The 18040-nt window shown below is 36.5% G+C and overlaps 1 protein-coding gene across 2 annotated transcripts in view; it reads right to left on the bottom strand.

Annotated features, from left to right (window-relative positions):
* The window catches only part of stk3 (serine/threonine kinase 3), a 150680-nt gene that overhangs the window by 61481 nt on the left and 71159 nt on the right, over window positions 1-18040 (bottom strand). For both annotated transcript variants that reach the window (XM_008108398.3, XM_003219506.4), the window contains one exon: window positions 3160-3361. In XM_008108398.3, the coding sequence (XP_008106605.1) occupies window positions 3160-3361 (202 nt within the window). The remainder of the gene's footprint in view (window positions 1-3159; window positions 3362-18040) is intronic.

Raw genomic sequence — 18040 nt, 5'->3', positions numbered from 1 at the left:
TCTCATTCTACTTCTGGTCCTTACTTCCCCTACCTGCCATGTCATGAAACACAAAACTTGCTTTCCTTGTACAAGTGGGGTAGGGGACAGAACTAGGGAAGAAAAGCCTCCAGCATCTTCTACTTCCTTGATGTTTTCTGACCAATACAACATCTCCACACTGTACCCTGACAGACCAAAACAAACTAAGGAAAAGGAAAAGGACCCGATTACCAGTTATCTGAATAACTACACATATTTTCAATCATTTTCATGTCCTACTGATTCTAAGTAAAGCAAAAGCCATGGGTGTTCTGAATTACTTTTTATGTATATTCAAGGTTTTCACTGCTTGCTCAAATATAAGATGACAGACATTAATCATGATTAATGTCTTAGGTTACCTTGTTTTATCATAAATAAAAGTAAAGATTTCCCCTAACATTAAATCTAGTTGTGTTTGACTCTGGGGGTTTGTGCTCATCTCCATTTCTAAGCTGAAGAGCCGGTGTTGTCCATAGACGCTTCCAAGATCATGTGGCCGGCATGACTGCATGGAGCACCGTTACCTTCCCGCCGGAGTAGTACCTACTGATCTACTCACATTTACATGTTTTCAAACTGCTAGGTTGGCAGAAGCTGGAGCTGACAGAAGGAGCTCACTCCGCTCCCCAGATTCAAACAACCAACCTTTCAGTCAGCAAGTTCAGCAGCTCAGCAGCTTAATCTGCTGCACCACCAGGGGCTCCTCAAAGCAAACTAGCTCGTGTGTTTTAAGGCTGACATTTCCATGCCTTATTGTTTACTCCAACAATTTTAAACGAGGAGGAAGGGACTGTATTTTTGTTTGTTTCCATTCTGAAGCTCTGTAGTATAAAAGGTTCTGGTAAAGGTAAAGGTTTCCCCTGACGTTAAGTCCAGTCGTGTCCAACTCTGGGGGTTGGTGCTCATCTCCATTTCTAAGCCGAAGAGCCAGCGTTGTCTATAGACATCTCCAGGTCATGTGGCCGGCATGACTGCACAGAGTGCCGTTACCTTCCCGCCAGAGCAGTACCAATTGATCTACTCACATTTGCATGTTTTCGAACTGCTAGGTTGGCAGGAGCTGGGACTAACAGCGGGCGCTCATTCTGCTCCCGGGATTTGAACCTGGGACCTTTTGGTCTGCAAGTTCAGCTTTAACACACTGTGCCACCAGAGGTCCCTGGTTCTGAGCTTTACAGTATTTATTTCAGATACAAAATGGCCTGGAAACTTATATGTATCACACACCCCACCAGAGAAATCATTGTTCTCCTTAGCATCCTTAAATTTGCTCTGCACAAAAATATCTTCATTACGCCTTATAAATACCTTTCCACATATGTTAAATTTGATTGCTTCAAGAGCTGGGTCATAAAACTTGCCATTAAACGCAATGTTTATAAAGGAAATACCTATTTCAGCATCAAAGACAAATTAAAACATGTATTAAGTGTTTAATGGGATGAATCATACTACTCAGCGGCATCACTCATCAACAGAACTATTTATTTTCTTTTACCTGAAGGTAAAATTTCTGGTCTTCTATACATTAACCACAACAAAATTAATATAATGTTGACTTGAGTAGCCAACTCCAGTTATACAAGTCACAACATGACTGTTTCTAACATACAGAAAAATGTTTAGATCTTTGTTAGATGTTAATATAGCATAAAGTTGCCTCAGTTTATCCCAGGAGTAGACTATACAGATCTGAAACATAACAAAACAACCATCAGAGGGTTATTTTGCATTTCTGGAGCACGTTGCATATAGTGTGGATTTATGACCTGAGTTCAAGCACACTATTTGTTTTTATCTTATCTACAGCTGCGATTTTGCAAAAGGCCCATTACATTATTCAGTTCATAACAGGTGAGAGTGTTGAAAGAAGTCCTGATTTCATCCAGTACCACATTTATTTCAAATATTGCTTTGATTCAAGAAACTTCATTAACTATTTGAATGGGGAGACTTCGGTGGCTCAGTGTTTTAAAGCGCTGAGCTGTTGAACTTGCAGACTGAAAGGTCCCAGGTTCAAATCCTTTTACTAATATTAATGGACGCAGAATGCAAGCAGTTAAAATGAAAATACCTAAATCCAACTATTAATCTGAGTTAGAGTAGATGCAGTGAATTACTGGCAACTCAGGAGATCAACGATTATGTAAGTTGCCTTGATGCCACGGGTCTACCCCAGGCATAGGCAAACTTCAACCCTCCAGGTGTTTTGGATTTCTACTCCCACAATTCTTAAGTCGATAAGCTGGCTGGGATTTCTGGGAGTTGAAGTCCAAAACATCTGGAGTGGTGAAATTTGCCCATGCCTGGTCTATTCAATGGAACTAGGGACTGGATTTAAATCCAAATGACAAACAATGACAAAAAATCAGATCAATCACAATAGTGAAAAATACTTCCTAAAAAGAGTATTTGATCATATCAATGTCCTTTTAGTAAAAAAAAACACCTGAAAAAATAACTAATTTATTTTCAGACATAATTTCTAGATATCAATTTATATGGCTATCCTTTAATATCTATATAACAGGGAATTTGTAGCCATATTACTAGCCATAAATTCCCTGTTGAAATGACATAGTCCATCTGTGTAGCACATACATGACCTTAATAAAAAATATTCCATAGATCTATACCACACATTTTCCCAGTTATTCAGCATGAAGATATAATGGAAGAAACCTTTCGTAAAAACATCATTTTAAAAACATATATTAATTGCCATAATAAAACATAAAGCATGGGTCCCCATAGGGAGATGGAGTGGGATATAAAAAAGTTTTATTGTTTTGTTGATGTACAACTAATACGTTGAAGACAACAATCCAGCAGTCCTGAGCCAGGTTTTTGTGGAATTTTTCTAGTTGGTGATTTCTTTTTTGAGGTTCATGCAAACAAGCCAGAAAAGAGCAATTGGCAGGGAAACTTAAGAACAACACTAAAGTATAAATATCTGCACAAACTCAGAATGAAGACAATATCTGTATGAACTAGCTCTTTTCCCAGGATGTCAACTCACACATTCTTTTACAAAATCCACAACATAATTGGCATCAAGTATATGTTTATGATGACTTAAACAGTGCGGAGGAGAATCTGTAAAATGCATTAAACAGAATGGAAAATGGAACATACTTTTCATGGTTCCATCTTCATCTTCATCTTCATCATCGTCATCACTGTTTATCACCATGGTTCCCAGGTCTGATTCCAACATTGTACTATTATGCTCAATCATTGTTTGAGCACTCTCACTCATCGTGCTAGTAGCCCTCATGGTGCCTGCACTCTCAGAGCCAGTCTTTACCATGGTATGGGAATCCAGTTCATCTTCCTCCTGCAAAACAACAGTTAAACCAGATACTTAACTTTCCAAAAACACATTGACCTTAACAGCACAAAACCTTTAACGACAAATTTGGTATTTTCTATACCTTTGCTTCTTCAGCTTCCCATCACATTTAATTATAATGCAATGAAACATGTGACCTGAGATAATATTTCTCCTTTATCACATTGTATGTATGACATATTGAAATTACATTAAGGACTTCCATACTGCTTCCTTACCCATACCAAAACCAAATAAACGTGGCTTTTTTACTTCATACAGTACCTATAGCCTGTGTCTCAGTGTATCTTGCTCATTGCTTCTGGAAATGTTAGAACTGTTTATATGTTACAGAGGAGCTGAAGTGATATTTGAGGAATGCAAGTATGTGAGTGCAACTGCAATGTAGTGATTTTAGTATTAAGGCTACGACTGTGGAGACTATAGAGTTTGAATCCCTGCGCAGCCATGGGAACTCACTGGGTGACCTTGGGCAAATCACACTCTCTCAGCCCCAGAGGTAATCTCACTCTGAATTTTGCAAAGAAAAAAAACCTGTGATAGATTCAGCATAGGGTCCTCATAAGATGGAAATGATTTGAAGGCACACAACTACAATGTATATGTATGTATATGTATATGTGGTGCTTTGTATCGCATGGTCTCTGGACACTTTACTGCAATAACTTAAAGTACAAGACAATACATTTTTTCCACAATAAAAACAAAATCCAAACCCACCAAGCATTACATATATTTTTTAAAAATCTTTACACATGGGATAGTATCATGCTGGCCCAAAGGCTTTTGTACAAAGGTATACTTTAATCTGGCATCAACATTAGACATCGGCACCAATCAGGCCTTTAAGGCGAGGAGATTCCACAAATGGGTTTCCAGGGCTGATAAGGCCCTCCCAAACCCTCTCTCAATGCATGCTGCTCCCACAGCAGATCTTAGTCCTTGGGCCACTAGGCCACTGTTCCCACTGACACAGTCAGCATTGCAATGGTGAAAGATGAGAATTGTAGTTCAACAACATATGAACCTGTTTCCCAAATCCTGATCTAGATAACGCTTCATATCTCAGTATTTCACCTCCTAACATATAAGCACAGAATTCCTATGCAGGACTATCAAAGACATGAGAACAATAGCATACCGAGAAGATTGCCCAATACAGAAACATAACAGATGATCTGCTTTACACTCGTACTGTTTTCTTTGCCTAGTGGCAATTCGCCAAGGCCTCAAGCCATGATCTCTCCCAGACCTACTACCCAAGATCTTTTCAAATGGACATTAAAATAACTGATCTGCCAACCTTTTGGATAGAAAGAATGTGCCTCACTCTATAGTTTCTCTACTTACCAAACAAGGACCCCAGAGATCTAAAAACCATTCAGTATCACTTCAAAAACCACCTCAGTTGGCAAAGTCAACTCTCTCATTTGTATGTACTTAAAGGGTTTGCTAAGCTATGATAAAGGGAGCAAGAAGAAAACCTGTTGATGCTTTGTAGAAAAATATCTGCTGAGCAGATGCTTTGAGACTATGGAACAGAGTTAATTCCAGCAAAGGATACAAAAGCCTTTCCAATCAGTGGCAGTAATGTGCCAGGAATGTAAAACAGAGAACTGATGATAATCCAGTTCATGAATCATAAAATCCATATGGAATAGAAATATTTGAAAACATTATTAGGAAATCCTACTCTCTTTCTGAAGTCACATTTAGAGGATGTGCACAATATCCCGGCTATTTAAAGACTTATATGCTGTTCAATGCCTGAAGTCCTTTTACAAGGGCACATTCTACACCACACCAAAAAGAAAGAGATTGCAAAAGAACTGCTTGTTGATTGAATAAAAGCTTCCAATTAAGTGTTTAATTTTAGGTGCCTCAGTAAAAAGCAAATTCTTTGATTTTTAAGACTCCTTTGAGGGTGAAATAAGAGCAGCCAAATTTGCTTTCATGGACTAACATCAAGTTTAGAAAAACAGCTTTATATATTACAATGGCTAAAAAAAATCTAAATGCCACTAATAAGCGCCATGTTCCTCATCATGGCAAAAAATATTCCAGCTCTGCTAGGGAAGAGGAGAGCAGCCATAGGAAGCACTGAATGTGTAGTTTCAGGATCATGACACAAAAGAGCACCCCTTTTGTTTAGTACAAATTCGCAAAAACAAGTCAAATTGTGCTTAAGAAATTACAGCATTTGCTCTTTCTGTAGATATTTTTTGAAGAATTACTTTTTTCTAATCTGCTGAGAATATTGGAAAACCTTTTCTCAAAAATGAGTTAAACCCAATGATAGCTTTGAATCTTGCCTTGGGCAACTCAAGGCACTGATAATCTTTCCTACAGTCAACTATGTTTCCATTAAAGTGGAACAGGGAATCGTACAGCTGGGAGTAGGGTTCCATACAGACCTTGGGGGCCCCAATGGCCCCTGCAGTTACCCAATTTGTCCTCACCCTTTTTTCAGTCTCAAATCCCTCAGGACATCACAGAAATGTGCTGTTTTCAGAGGTCCTACACACAAAATACAAATCCCTTCATCAAAAGATGTTAAGATGACCAGACGCTTTCAAATGATGGCTGCAGTGGCACCGCCAATGTCTTTCAAATGCCTAGAAAGGAGAGTGGGGGAAGTTGGGGTGCTGGCTGGGCTGCAAAGCATGCCTTTGCCTGCTGTAAAGATCCACCTCACTGTTGAGTAATCTCCTGGAATATGATAGTGGGTTATCACCCGAATATTATTTTCTATTTCCCTGACTTTCTCTGACCAACTTCTGTCAACTTCCCTAAGCATTACTCACAAAACCCTCTAATTTAAGCATTTACTAGACAAAATTTCATTTTATTACGTGATTTGAAACTCCACAATACTAAAATGTAGGGGATTTTGGTCATGTTAAGAGCTTCAGTGTTATATTTTTTAAAACATTAACTGTTAAGTGGTTAAAAACACAGTTAACAGTTGAAACTGTATTAAAAATAACAGACCTTTTTGAATGTCTGGGAAGGAAAATGGTGATGGTGGCAGCCAGAACCCGAAGAAGTGTTTATATTTTCCCTTCGCCATAGAATGACCCTCAACTTATTAACAGATCATGTCAAAATCCATATTTTTAGTCCCAATAATTTGCCCTTCATCTACATGTGAAGTCAACCTATACATGAGTATCTATATATATAAAAGAGTGATGGCATCACGGCAATTCACAAAACAACAAAAGTACAGGCCCCCCAACCTCAAAATTTGACAACACAACCCATCATCCACGCCTCAAGGTTGATACAACAAAAAGAAAAGAAAAATAAAGTCCTAATTAGAGGGAGAGCAATAATTTTTTTATCCAATTGCTGCCAGTTTAGAGGGCTAATCTCTGCCCACTTGGTTGCCTAGCAACCAAGGGACAGCCAGGTTTCAGTTAGGGGACAGGCAGATTTAGGCCTCACTTAGACTTCTTCCACAGTTTATCTAATTTGCACTGGATTATATGGCAGTGTAGACTCAAGGCCCTTCCACACAGCTATATAACCCATTTATAATCTTATATTATCTGCTTTGAACTGGATTATCTTGACTCCACACTGCCAGATAGGCAGGAGCCTCATATAATCCAGTTCTGAGCAGATAATATAAGATTAGAAATATACAGTAGAGTCTCACTTATCCAACGTAAACAGGCCGGCAGGATAAGTGAATATGTTGTATAATAAGAAGGGATTCAGGAAAAGCCAATTAAACATCAAATTAGGTAATCGTTATACAAATTAAGCACCAAAACATCATATTATACAACAAATTTGACAGAAAAAGTAGTTCCATGCGCAGTAATGCTATGTAGTAATTACAGTAGAGTCTCACTTATTCAACACTCGCTTATCCAATGTTCTGGATTATCCAATGCATTTTTGTAGTCAATGTTTTCAATATATCGTGATATTTTGGTGCTAAATTCATAAATACAGTAATTTCTACATAGCATTACTGTGTATTGAACTACTTTTTCTGCCAAATTTGTTGTCTAACATGATATTTTGGTGCTTCATTTGTAAAATCATAACCTAATTTGATGTTTAATAGGCTTTTCATTAATGCCTCCTTATTATCCAACATATTCACTTATTCAATATTCTGCCAGCCCATTTATGTTGGATAAGTGAGACTCTACTGTACTGTATTTACAAATTTATCACTAAAATATCACAATGAATTTAAAACACTGACTACAAAAACATTGATTATGAAAAGGCAGACTGCGTTGGATAATCCAGAACATTGTATAAGTGAATGTTGGATAAGTGAGATTCTACTTTAATATGAAGTAATTACTGGGATAGAATAATGCAGAACAATATAATCTCTAAAACCAGGACGGTAAGTAAACAGGGGAATTCCACACAGGAAACAATCAGGCCCAGCTAACACCTCCCAACAAAATATTCCTATCATCAAAGTCTGGCAAATCCTCTGTTTTCTCGGGGCCACAGACAGTAGAAGCACATAAAATATCGCAAACAACACCACTCTGAAAACAAGGGAATTCCAAACAGGAAAGAATCAGGGCCAGCTAACACCTCCCAACAAAAAATTCACTCAGGGAGGAAACAGCCAGGCTTTAAAGCTGCAAGGCCATTACATCCTAATCATTTTCCTAATTGCAGCATTCATACTTGCCTCCAACAGGAAAAAGAACCATTCAGAAATATTGTATATTCACGACCTTTAGGAAATAATATCCCCTGATGGCGCAGCGTCTTAAAGCGCTGAGCTGCTGAACTTCTGGACCGAAAGGCCGCAGGTTTGAATTGGGGGAGTGGAGAGAGCCCCCACTGTTAGCCCCAGCTTCTACCAACCCAGAAGTTCAAAAACATGCAAATGTGAGTGCATCAATAGGTACTGCTCCGGCGGGAAGGTAACGCCGCTCCATGCAGTCATCCCACATGACCTTGGAGGAGTCTACGGACAACGTCGGCTCTTTGGCTTAGAAATGGAGATGAGCACCAACCCCAAGAGTTGGACACGACTGGACTTAATGTCAGGGGAAAACCTTGACCCTTTACCGTAACTACCACCAATTCCTCAATACTTTTATTTCCCATACCACCATATTTCGCCACAGCAACGCGTGACCGGGCACAGCTAGTATACTATAATCTCTGCACTAGATGTGGGCAACACGCAGATGTTTTTTCAGCCTCTCCAGAATTGCATAGGCTGCAATTCCTTTATAAAAAGAAGGGTCGATTGCCCATTCTGAAAATCTCCAAGGAGATTAAACCACATTCTAAATATCTTATATAATTCCTTTCACAATTGAATGTTAAAATAATGCTTTATCAAAACCAGAAGTAGACCTGCAGCCAGTTGTTTCTTTTTGTTTGCTTGCTTGTAATTTCAAATTGATGTTTTTATACTTGATGCTTTAACTATTTGTTTTAATTGTAACTGTTATTAGAATTGTTGTCTTTGGCATCTAATGGTTGCCAGTTGTGAGGCTGCCCTGAGCCTACCCCCTCCCCCCACCCGAGTTGAGGATGGGATATAAATGTATGAAATAAATAAATAAATTTTATATAATATAATATAATATAATATAATATATATTAAAATGATGGAAAATAGGTGTAATTACTGCTTTTTTCTTTCAATTTTCTCTCCAAAACTCATTTTCTAGATGTTACATTTTTTGTTTCTCCTCTCTGGTGGTGGCAGAAAGCAAAATCTCTCCCTATTTTTCTTTCATATGTACAGTCAGAAGGCGTAGAATTATCTGTTTTCTCTATATATGGAAGTGGTATGTATAGAGTTCTCAAATGATTTACTTTTAATCTTGTAAGTATTATCAATTTAGTACTAAAGGGACTGTTTTAGTCCAGAGGAGAATTCGTAGGTTACCTATAATTGGGTAACTGTCTTGTGCTGCAGTGCTTTTAATCAATTCCAGCTTGAGCCAGACTGACTTGCAGTGCCATCATGAATCTATTTCCTTGGGTTCCAAACAAACTCCATTAGTCCTGGCTCTGCCCTTTCCGTACATTCAGTAACAATATAAATCCCCACATTTTACTCTTCAGTTTATGCCAGCTTTTAAGGGTAGAAATTTACACTTCCAGCACTTCAGCATCAAGCCTAAAATATGTTATTCACCTAAAAGGTTTCATTAGCTTCACTCCCATAAAAAAGCACACTTAGATAAAATACGAGCTGAAGTGAAAATTATTGCTTTGATAAATATCTTTCAAAACTGGTCTGATAGTATTTTCTATTTTTTTAAATCTGGTTCTCTTTCTCTCTCTTCCCCTCCCTTACCCTAATGAAAACATTTCTTCTAGAATTGAAATACTGTAATGTCTTTTTGTGAGATGACAGAAGTCTTCACAATAAACTGGGCAATAATAAATCTAATTTCCAGTATTACTTCATAATATAAATGTTAAAATTGCTTCCAGTCAAAATTCAAGATGGTGCTATCAAAATTTAAAATCCTAAAACGTCTGGGGTCTTAATACTAGAATGAGTACCCCTCTCTATTTATATGTCCTTGAACAGTAAGACCATCTGGAAGGTCCCTCCTCTCTGTCCCATCAATATATTTCATATAAGACCTTTTCTGCTATGACATTAAGTAAGTACCATAGTTAAATGCATTCCCCTTGGAAGCCTAATTAGTACTTAGATTTTAAAACTATTTTCAATTGATTAAAATGTTAATTTGTCTTCTCTATAATCGCTGCTCTGAGATCTTACAATATAGGGTAGGATAATAATATTTGAGTAAATAAATATAACCATGAATGCATGAACAAAATAACTATTTTATGTAGCTAAACCAGGTATGGGCAAACTTGGGCCCTCCAGGTGTTTTGGACCTCAAATCCCACAATTCCTAACAGCCAGGAGGGCCCAAGTTTGCCCATACGTGATCTAAATCTATGTGAGATTTTTAATTATTGGGAGCACAGTAGCACTGTAGAAGAATCAAACTTTAGTGTTGGGTAGAAAAAAACGAGGAAATAAAAACACATAACCAGATCTCATCTAATCTTGGAAGCTAAATAGAGTGAGCACTAGTTAACAGTTGGATAGCAGACTGCTAACGAATTTCAGGTACCATGTGTTGTATTTCAATGGAAGGAACTAGCCAAACCACTTCTGAGTATTCCTCGCTGAAGAAACCATAAGTCAGCCAGTAACTTGAAAGGCACATACACACACAAAGTGAACCAGTCAACGTCTGTTGATTCTTCAAAATATTCACATCTTCAAATCAGCTGAAATCTCTTCCTGTTTAAGTGCCTAAATGGTCCTGATTCAAGAAAAAGCATAGCAAATGATGCTATCACATGCAGTGTAATTTTATCCTTTTGACTGCGAATAATAGCTAATAACTTTTCTAAAATATATATTACAGAATCTATGTGCATTACATTACATCTCATACTTCTCTACTCCAAGGCTACAAGTGCTGATGCCCCTCTTGCAAACACATCTCAATAAATCCATTATACAAATATATATTAATCACAATTTCCTCAACCTTCTCCGAGCTTTCACCAATTTGGCTGACTAATTTCATTTCCCTGACTTTCCAGAAGTGGCAACTAGTACTGGATATAGCAAGAAGTCTAGAGTAAATAGGAGGGAACAGCAAAACGCAACAGCTTCATTCTTGAGAGAAAATAAAGTTTTTTGTTAACACTGTTTGGAAGTGTGATCAAAGCAAACAATACCAGTCAATGAAATAGCTATCTTATTCCTTGATGGAAAAACAAAACACTGCGTGATATTTAATTATGCTACTTTAAAAACAAGGAAAGAAGTGAGCATTGTTTATAGTGGTAAATGTAGGTTTATATGCCATAATGAAAAAACAGTAATAAAAAACAGCAGCACAAGAGCAAAAGAATTTTTGTAGATTTTTCACTCTGCCACTATTTTTAATGGGACTGAAAGGATTACTGTAAATAAACCTTCTATGTTTCCTTTTACTCTTTCTGCCATTTTTCCACATTATTCCACTGACACTAGTTCTTCATAACCAATTTTTTACTTTATCCTCAAAATAAAATAACAAGCTGTTAAAAAATAATAGAAGTTGTTTGAGAAAACAACCTGTAAACAATCTTCTCACTCACTGAAGTCTAGTTTTTAAAAATCCTTAAGAACAGTATAAGGTACTTTTAATACATTAACTTTTTAAAAGTTCTCTGTTTCTTAGTTTGAATAAAATTATCTAATAAAAGCTCTGTTTCTTAGTTTGAATAAAATTCTCTATTAAAAACTAATATGCCATCATAATCGAATGTTATTGGTCTTCCAAAAACATTATAATATGCTATTTAAAGACTCCAATTCTGATGCTTCATTAATATCATTATTTCATTTCTTCTTGAACATCTACAATTCACCCAAAACACTGAATTGTTTCTTCACACATGCCAGGACCTATATATCTAGGAAACAGGTCCTACCAGCTATCTTATGAATCATTTGCACTTATTCCTTCCTTTGGTCCAATAAATCAGGTATTATTTCTGAACATTCTATTGTCTAAAATCTTCAACAACTGTTAAACTAGATTATTGTAAATTAACCATACTCATACATCATACTTTGTAGATGTGTGCTTTCAAGTCATTTCCAATTTATGACAACACTAAGGTGACACTATCACAGTGTTTTCTTGGTAAAGTGTTCTTCTATGTAACTTGCCCCAACAGGATGAAATGTACTATTGGGATTCCCCTCTTTACTCCTGTTCCCTGCAGTGCTTTATGTATCCCATAACCCCATATAAGGAATTCTTTTAGATGGCACCATTTTCACATGGAAGAACCACTTTTGGTTGAAGAGCTGAATTGTTTCCAGAAAAGCATACTTGATTTCACAAGGCAACTAGAGCAGATTCATTATCCCAAATAGGAAAGGGCTACCCACTGCATGCAGCTTTTAATGTGATTTTAAAAACCTCTGTCACACAATCTCACACTCACTCTCATTTTTAAAGGCCCAGTTGCAGTGAAGAAGTGAGGTGACCACGATGATCCCCGTCTTTTCATCCTTGGCATGCCCATGTTTCACACATTAAATCAATGATAGCTTTACTAAAAATTGCAGCTTGAGGGGAGAAGAAAAATCCCTTAAACTGCATTCAATGCGGTAGCAGAAAAGATGGGACAGTGGATGGGTGCTGCTATCTAGATTACTGTATATACTCATAATACATCTAGAACTGGGACCATTTTCACTGAGGGACACATCACACTATGGTTGGCTTCAAAGGGCTGTTTGTTATTGTAAGACTTATAACTATAACTATAATGCCCTGACAACTGAAAGGCCTTGAGAGCCACATAAAATGACATGAGGGGGAGGATTTGGCCCACAGGCCTTGAGTTTGAGTAAAAATAATTGACCCCAAAATCCAGGATATAATCTATTCTGGAAGAACCCCACAATGACTTCCCTTATTCTCTATGCTTGCAGTGCCACATCTAGACTTTTCAAAAGCCTGGGCAGGAAAGTGGCAACAGATAAGGACAGATGGGCCCTTGAGGTGGCACTGATGCTTTCCCCTCTCCATAGAGTGATTCTCGATCTATCTATGGGTCATCTCAACATCCATAATTTTAGCCCCAAAGCCTGCCCTCAACTTATACATGAAGTCAATTTGTGCACAAGTTTGTAGGGTATATCCTGCTTGCAAGTCAGAAGTTCTCTATCCTTGATCTGCAAACACACTGTACATTACGATATGTAATGTACATTATGATATGTATGTACAGGGATACTCTTGTAACCAGCACTCAAAGGGCCAGAATCCCAAAAAAAATATTCAAAAGGTCTAGATCCCAGAGGAGACTCGGTGAATTAGCAACCCTCACACAGCTAAGGTTCAAGAGAAAATGTGTATGTTTTGTGGGGTGTGCATATTTATTTATTTGCCATATTTATACTCTGCCCTTCTCAACCCCGAAGGGGACTCAAGGTGGTTTTACACATAGGCAACTATTCAATGCCTTAAAACAATGTATGATTAAAATAAACTTTTAAAATTGAATTTAAAACACATTAAAACATTTAAAAATATTACTTTCACTATTAATCACACTATCTGCGATCGTACTTTTAACCTACACATGACCAACCTGTGCCCGTGCTGTAAAATAACTATAATTTACAAGAGGTAATTGTCAATGTTTTTGATCAAGGTATGCTGCAAATATTATTTTCTGGAAAGTCCCAGTAGATTTATTTATTTATTTACAGCATTTATATTCCGCCCTTCTCACCCCGAAGGGGACTCAGGGCGGATCACATTACACATATAGGCAAACATTCAATGCCTTTTAACATAGAACAAAAACAAACAAACATAGGCTCCGAGCGGCCTCGAACTCATGACCTCCTGGTCAGAGTGATTCATTGCAGTTAATTGCAGCTGGCTTGCTCTCCCGCCTTGAACTGTATTTTTGATTAGAGTTTAGTGTACAAATGTACAATCAGAAAATATTTTATGACGTTAGATTGGCTAACTATGTGCACAATTTCACTTCTTCTGTTCAAAAATTGAATACACTTTATTAGCTGAATAGGCAGAGATCTCCTTCATGTGAATCCAAAAACTTTCACAGTAGGTAGATATTTTTCCTATCCTAGATGGTATAAAGTACATGAAAATGGAATTTAACAGTGATTTTTTTTTATCACTGGTTAAGATGAATGGAATTGCCAAACATACCTCTGAGTATTCCTGCCCTAAGAAAACTGTGAATTCATGTGGTCCGAGATGACTTGAAGGCACAGACATACTAAATAACTTAAAATTCATTTTGGAACCCAGTAGCAACATCAGCCACACTTTGTCTATATACAGAGGAGCACTAGAGGGCAGCAAAGACAATTAAGTAGAATGGAAGATTTAAAATTTAAGACTTGACATAAAAACAAGATTTAGTACATTATACAACAATTCCAAAAATATTGTAGTAGCTATATGAATATCTAAGATAAAATGATGCTAAGCAAAAAAATTGGAAAAATACATCTATTGACATTTGCAGGACCCAATTAACAGTTATCTGAACGTGTACACCTATTTTCAAACATTTTCATATCCTATTGATTCTTAGTAAACCAAAAGCCATGGGTGTTCTGCATTACTTTTTATGTATACCCAAGGTCTTCACTGCTTGCTCAAATGTAAGATGACAGATATTAATCATGATGGATGTCTTAGGTTACTTGTTTTATCATAAATAAAGGTAAAGGTTTCCTCTTGACATTAAGTCTAGTCGTGTCTGACTCTGGGGGTTGGTGCTCATTTCCATTTCTAAGCTGAAGAGCTGGCGTTGAACGTATACGCCTCCTAGGTCATGTGGCCAGCATGACTGCGTGGAGTACCGTGGCAAAGCGGCACCTACTGATCTACTCACATTTGCATGTTTTCAAACTGCTAGGTCGGCAGAAGCTGGGGTTAGCACTGGGAGCTCATCTCATCCTTCGGATTCAAAAAGCCAACCTTCTGGTCAGTTAGTTCTGCAGCTTAGCGCTTTTACCCACTGTGCCCTTACGTTTCATCATAGAGTATCCTAAAATGGGTACAACTCTATGCATAGCTAAATCCTATTTGTTCCTTTCAGGAAATCATGGGGATTGAAGTATTTAATAAATGTTTAGAAGCTGAGACAAATTTTATAAATAAAAGGATATGAAACTATTCTCTATCATTAAAGAGCAAATTTTATCATTTTCCTCAAATATATGTGAAAAATATTATTTCAAGCAAAAGGTAGACAACTACATAATCTACAATTTTTGTGTACATTACACAATTCTAAGACAAAACATAAAAACATTTACCACATTTTGAGAAATTATGATGACACAAATACAAGGATTGCAAACAAGAAATAAAGCAACAGATTATTTTTCAAAACTTCTAACTACTTAACTCACTATAGCTATTTTTAATTAAGGAATTGTATAAGCTATTTATTTAAGCATATCAAATAAGTTTTAAAAATTACGAATTAGTCACAGGGAAAGACGCAGATGTGATTACTATATTTTTTGTTTTGTCAAATGCTACAAAGGATCTTCATTATTTAGATTTATTCAGGAGTGATGTTTTAAACAAATATTGAAAGAATTCAAATGTGAAGTAAAATATATAGTAGAAGTTGATAATTAGTCAATTTCTTCAAAAGATCCACCGAAATAAATATTTGGACATGTTTCTTGGGGGCTGCCAGGCAACGGGTTGCTCTACATTTCCATAATAGAACTTGCCTGACCTCAGAATCAAATTTGGATCACACTTTAAAAATGCGTAAAAGCAAAGATTGGTCATGTTTCGTAATGCTTAAACTAACATTTAAACTTTGATATTAGGATTAACCTTCTGTAGAGTACTTGGTTTGCACTTTTTACTTAATTAAAAAAATCTGCAAAATTACCTCAGCACCTATCAAAACATGTCAATTTGTCAAAATACATTCCCTTCAGACAAGCTATTCCTGTAACATGCCTAAGCTTCATTTCAAAAGTATTATTTCCTGTCATATTCTGCATAGCTTTCAGACAAGGTAGACACTGCTACTTGTTTATGAGAGCTGGCCAGCGTACAGGTGTCCGTTTGAGCGTTTGAAGACATACTATGTTTTGAAATAATTACCACAGGCCATTTCATTCTAGCAAACTTCAAACAGAAAACAGACAAGCCAAATTTATCTTATAAAGCCAATTATCATCACACTCAAATGTAGGACAAAGTATCCAAGCCTTTCCTTTGACACACTTCTTTTTTGAAAGCAGTGATTTTAGTAAGAAGGGGTTCTAGTAAAATCCTATCTGGTTTTTAGCAATCAAATCTAGTTCCTACAACTGTTTTTTTTTTTTAGCATATCTAGTAAAGGGGACACTGACAAACTCGATTTTCATAAAATGTAAAGTCTCAATGTTAATTTTATATTATCCAGTATAATGTGCATTAGTGTTATAAGGAAGAATGTCTCTTTCTGGTGATAGATGGCAAAACAGTTTTTACCTCTGGCCCCCTCTGCACAAAACTCAAAGAAATGCAAACATGGCCAATAAATATATTACTTGGCTTTCTATTTCTAGTTGTAGGGCAACCGATAAGACTATAATGACTCACAAGGAATATGATACTTAAGATTTTTGTTATGTAACAAGTTTAACAGTGTTAAAGGACAAGCCTTTTCTATGGCAAAAATAAAATTATGCACACATTCCAAGTCATACAGAATTCTTCGTCAAACAAAAGGTAACACAGCAAGTACTCAGTAATCCATAGAGCAGGAGCAAACCAACTGACTAATAAATACACTGAGACACATCTGATAGATTAGTTATTTAAACACAAAACATACAGCATAGAAACTTGACAAACATCCAGTCTGACAAACATCCAGTCACAGACTGCTCCGATACATCAATAGCCCTGAAACAACTAATCAAGCTCTTTGTATTTGGTAAAGTTATATATTTAAAATGTCCTATTGCGTCTTTTAAAGGGTAACACACAACAACCTTTGGGGGTCGGCAACCAGAAACCAATTTCATCATCTTAGAACAACTCAAATTATACACATATTTCATATATGTGTATTGGCTTTTAGTTGCTTTTCTAAGAGAATACATTTGTGACCTCAAGCACCTTTGTGTTTTCAGTCGTTTAAACTTGTATAGTAATATTTGATAAACCTCTATTTACAATTTGCTCTGAAATTAATGTGTCTCTTTAGAAGACTAATTTAAAATAAAATTATGCCTATTTTTTAAAGTTCCTATAAAAAATAAGGTTTGCCTCATCAAAGCCAGAAACAACAAAACAGCAGTGTCACCATTTTCTTATTCTGGTTTTGCTTGCTTCCAATACAGATAAACACCATTATGATACATTCCCATAACCCAGACTGTAATTGTAGGCTACAAAATTGATTATCGGACTGAATCTTTTGCTGGAAGGTAAGCGTACATCTACGTAATGGATGCATTTATAGCTTATGTTACAAGAAACAGGTGTATGACTTCATATATTTTAAGTATCTATAACAAACTTTCCAAATGATTCTGCACAACTTTAGTGTATAATACAGTAATCTTATTTTACACTGAGTAATTTTATTTCAGCCTGTCACTTAAATTAGGTCTCTACTACAAAACAGGCCTTCAACTCTGCTGTACAATAAAGCATCATTAAACTTGATGAGAGAATCAAGGAAATTCATTAGTGTGTTTGAAGAATTTATCTTCTAAACCACAGCTCAGAATACCTGGTTGTTTTTTTTAAAGTACAATAGGTCTCAGGTTTATTCCTGGGTGACTCCAGTTAGAATTAAGAAAGACTGTTTTAAATCCTGGAGATCTTCTTCTTGTCAATGCAGACAATACTGAACGATATCAGTCTATTACTCTGATTTAAGATTAATTCCTACAGCTCATTCTGAAAACAAACAGAGTTAATCATGCTATTAATTATTTCATATGTGAGAAACCAAGACATGCAAAACAATAAACTTGATTCAGAGGAAGGGCGCTAGCACCTTCCCTCTTGTCTAGTCAAACTATTTTCTTAGATGGTGCTTCCACAGAAACTGTATTTAATTTCTATTGATTTTAAATAAGAGATTCTAAGGGAA

The sequence above is a fragment of the Anolis carolinensis genome, chromosome 4 (assembly GCF_035594765.1).
Source record: "Anolis carolinensis isolate JA03-04 chromosome 4, rAnoCar3.1.pri, whole genome shotgun sequence".
In the NCBI taxonomy this organism is placed as follows: domain Eukaryota; kingdom Metazoa; phylum Chordata; class Lepidosauria; order Squamata; family Dactyloidae; genus Anolis; species Anolis carolinensis.
The sequence above is the reverse complement of the archived record's forward strand: the minus strand, read 5'-3'. Positions and strand labels throughout refer to the sequence as shown.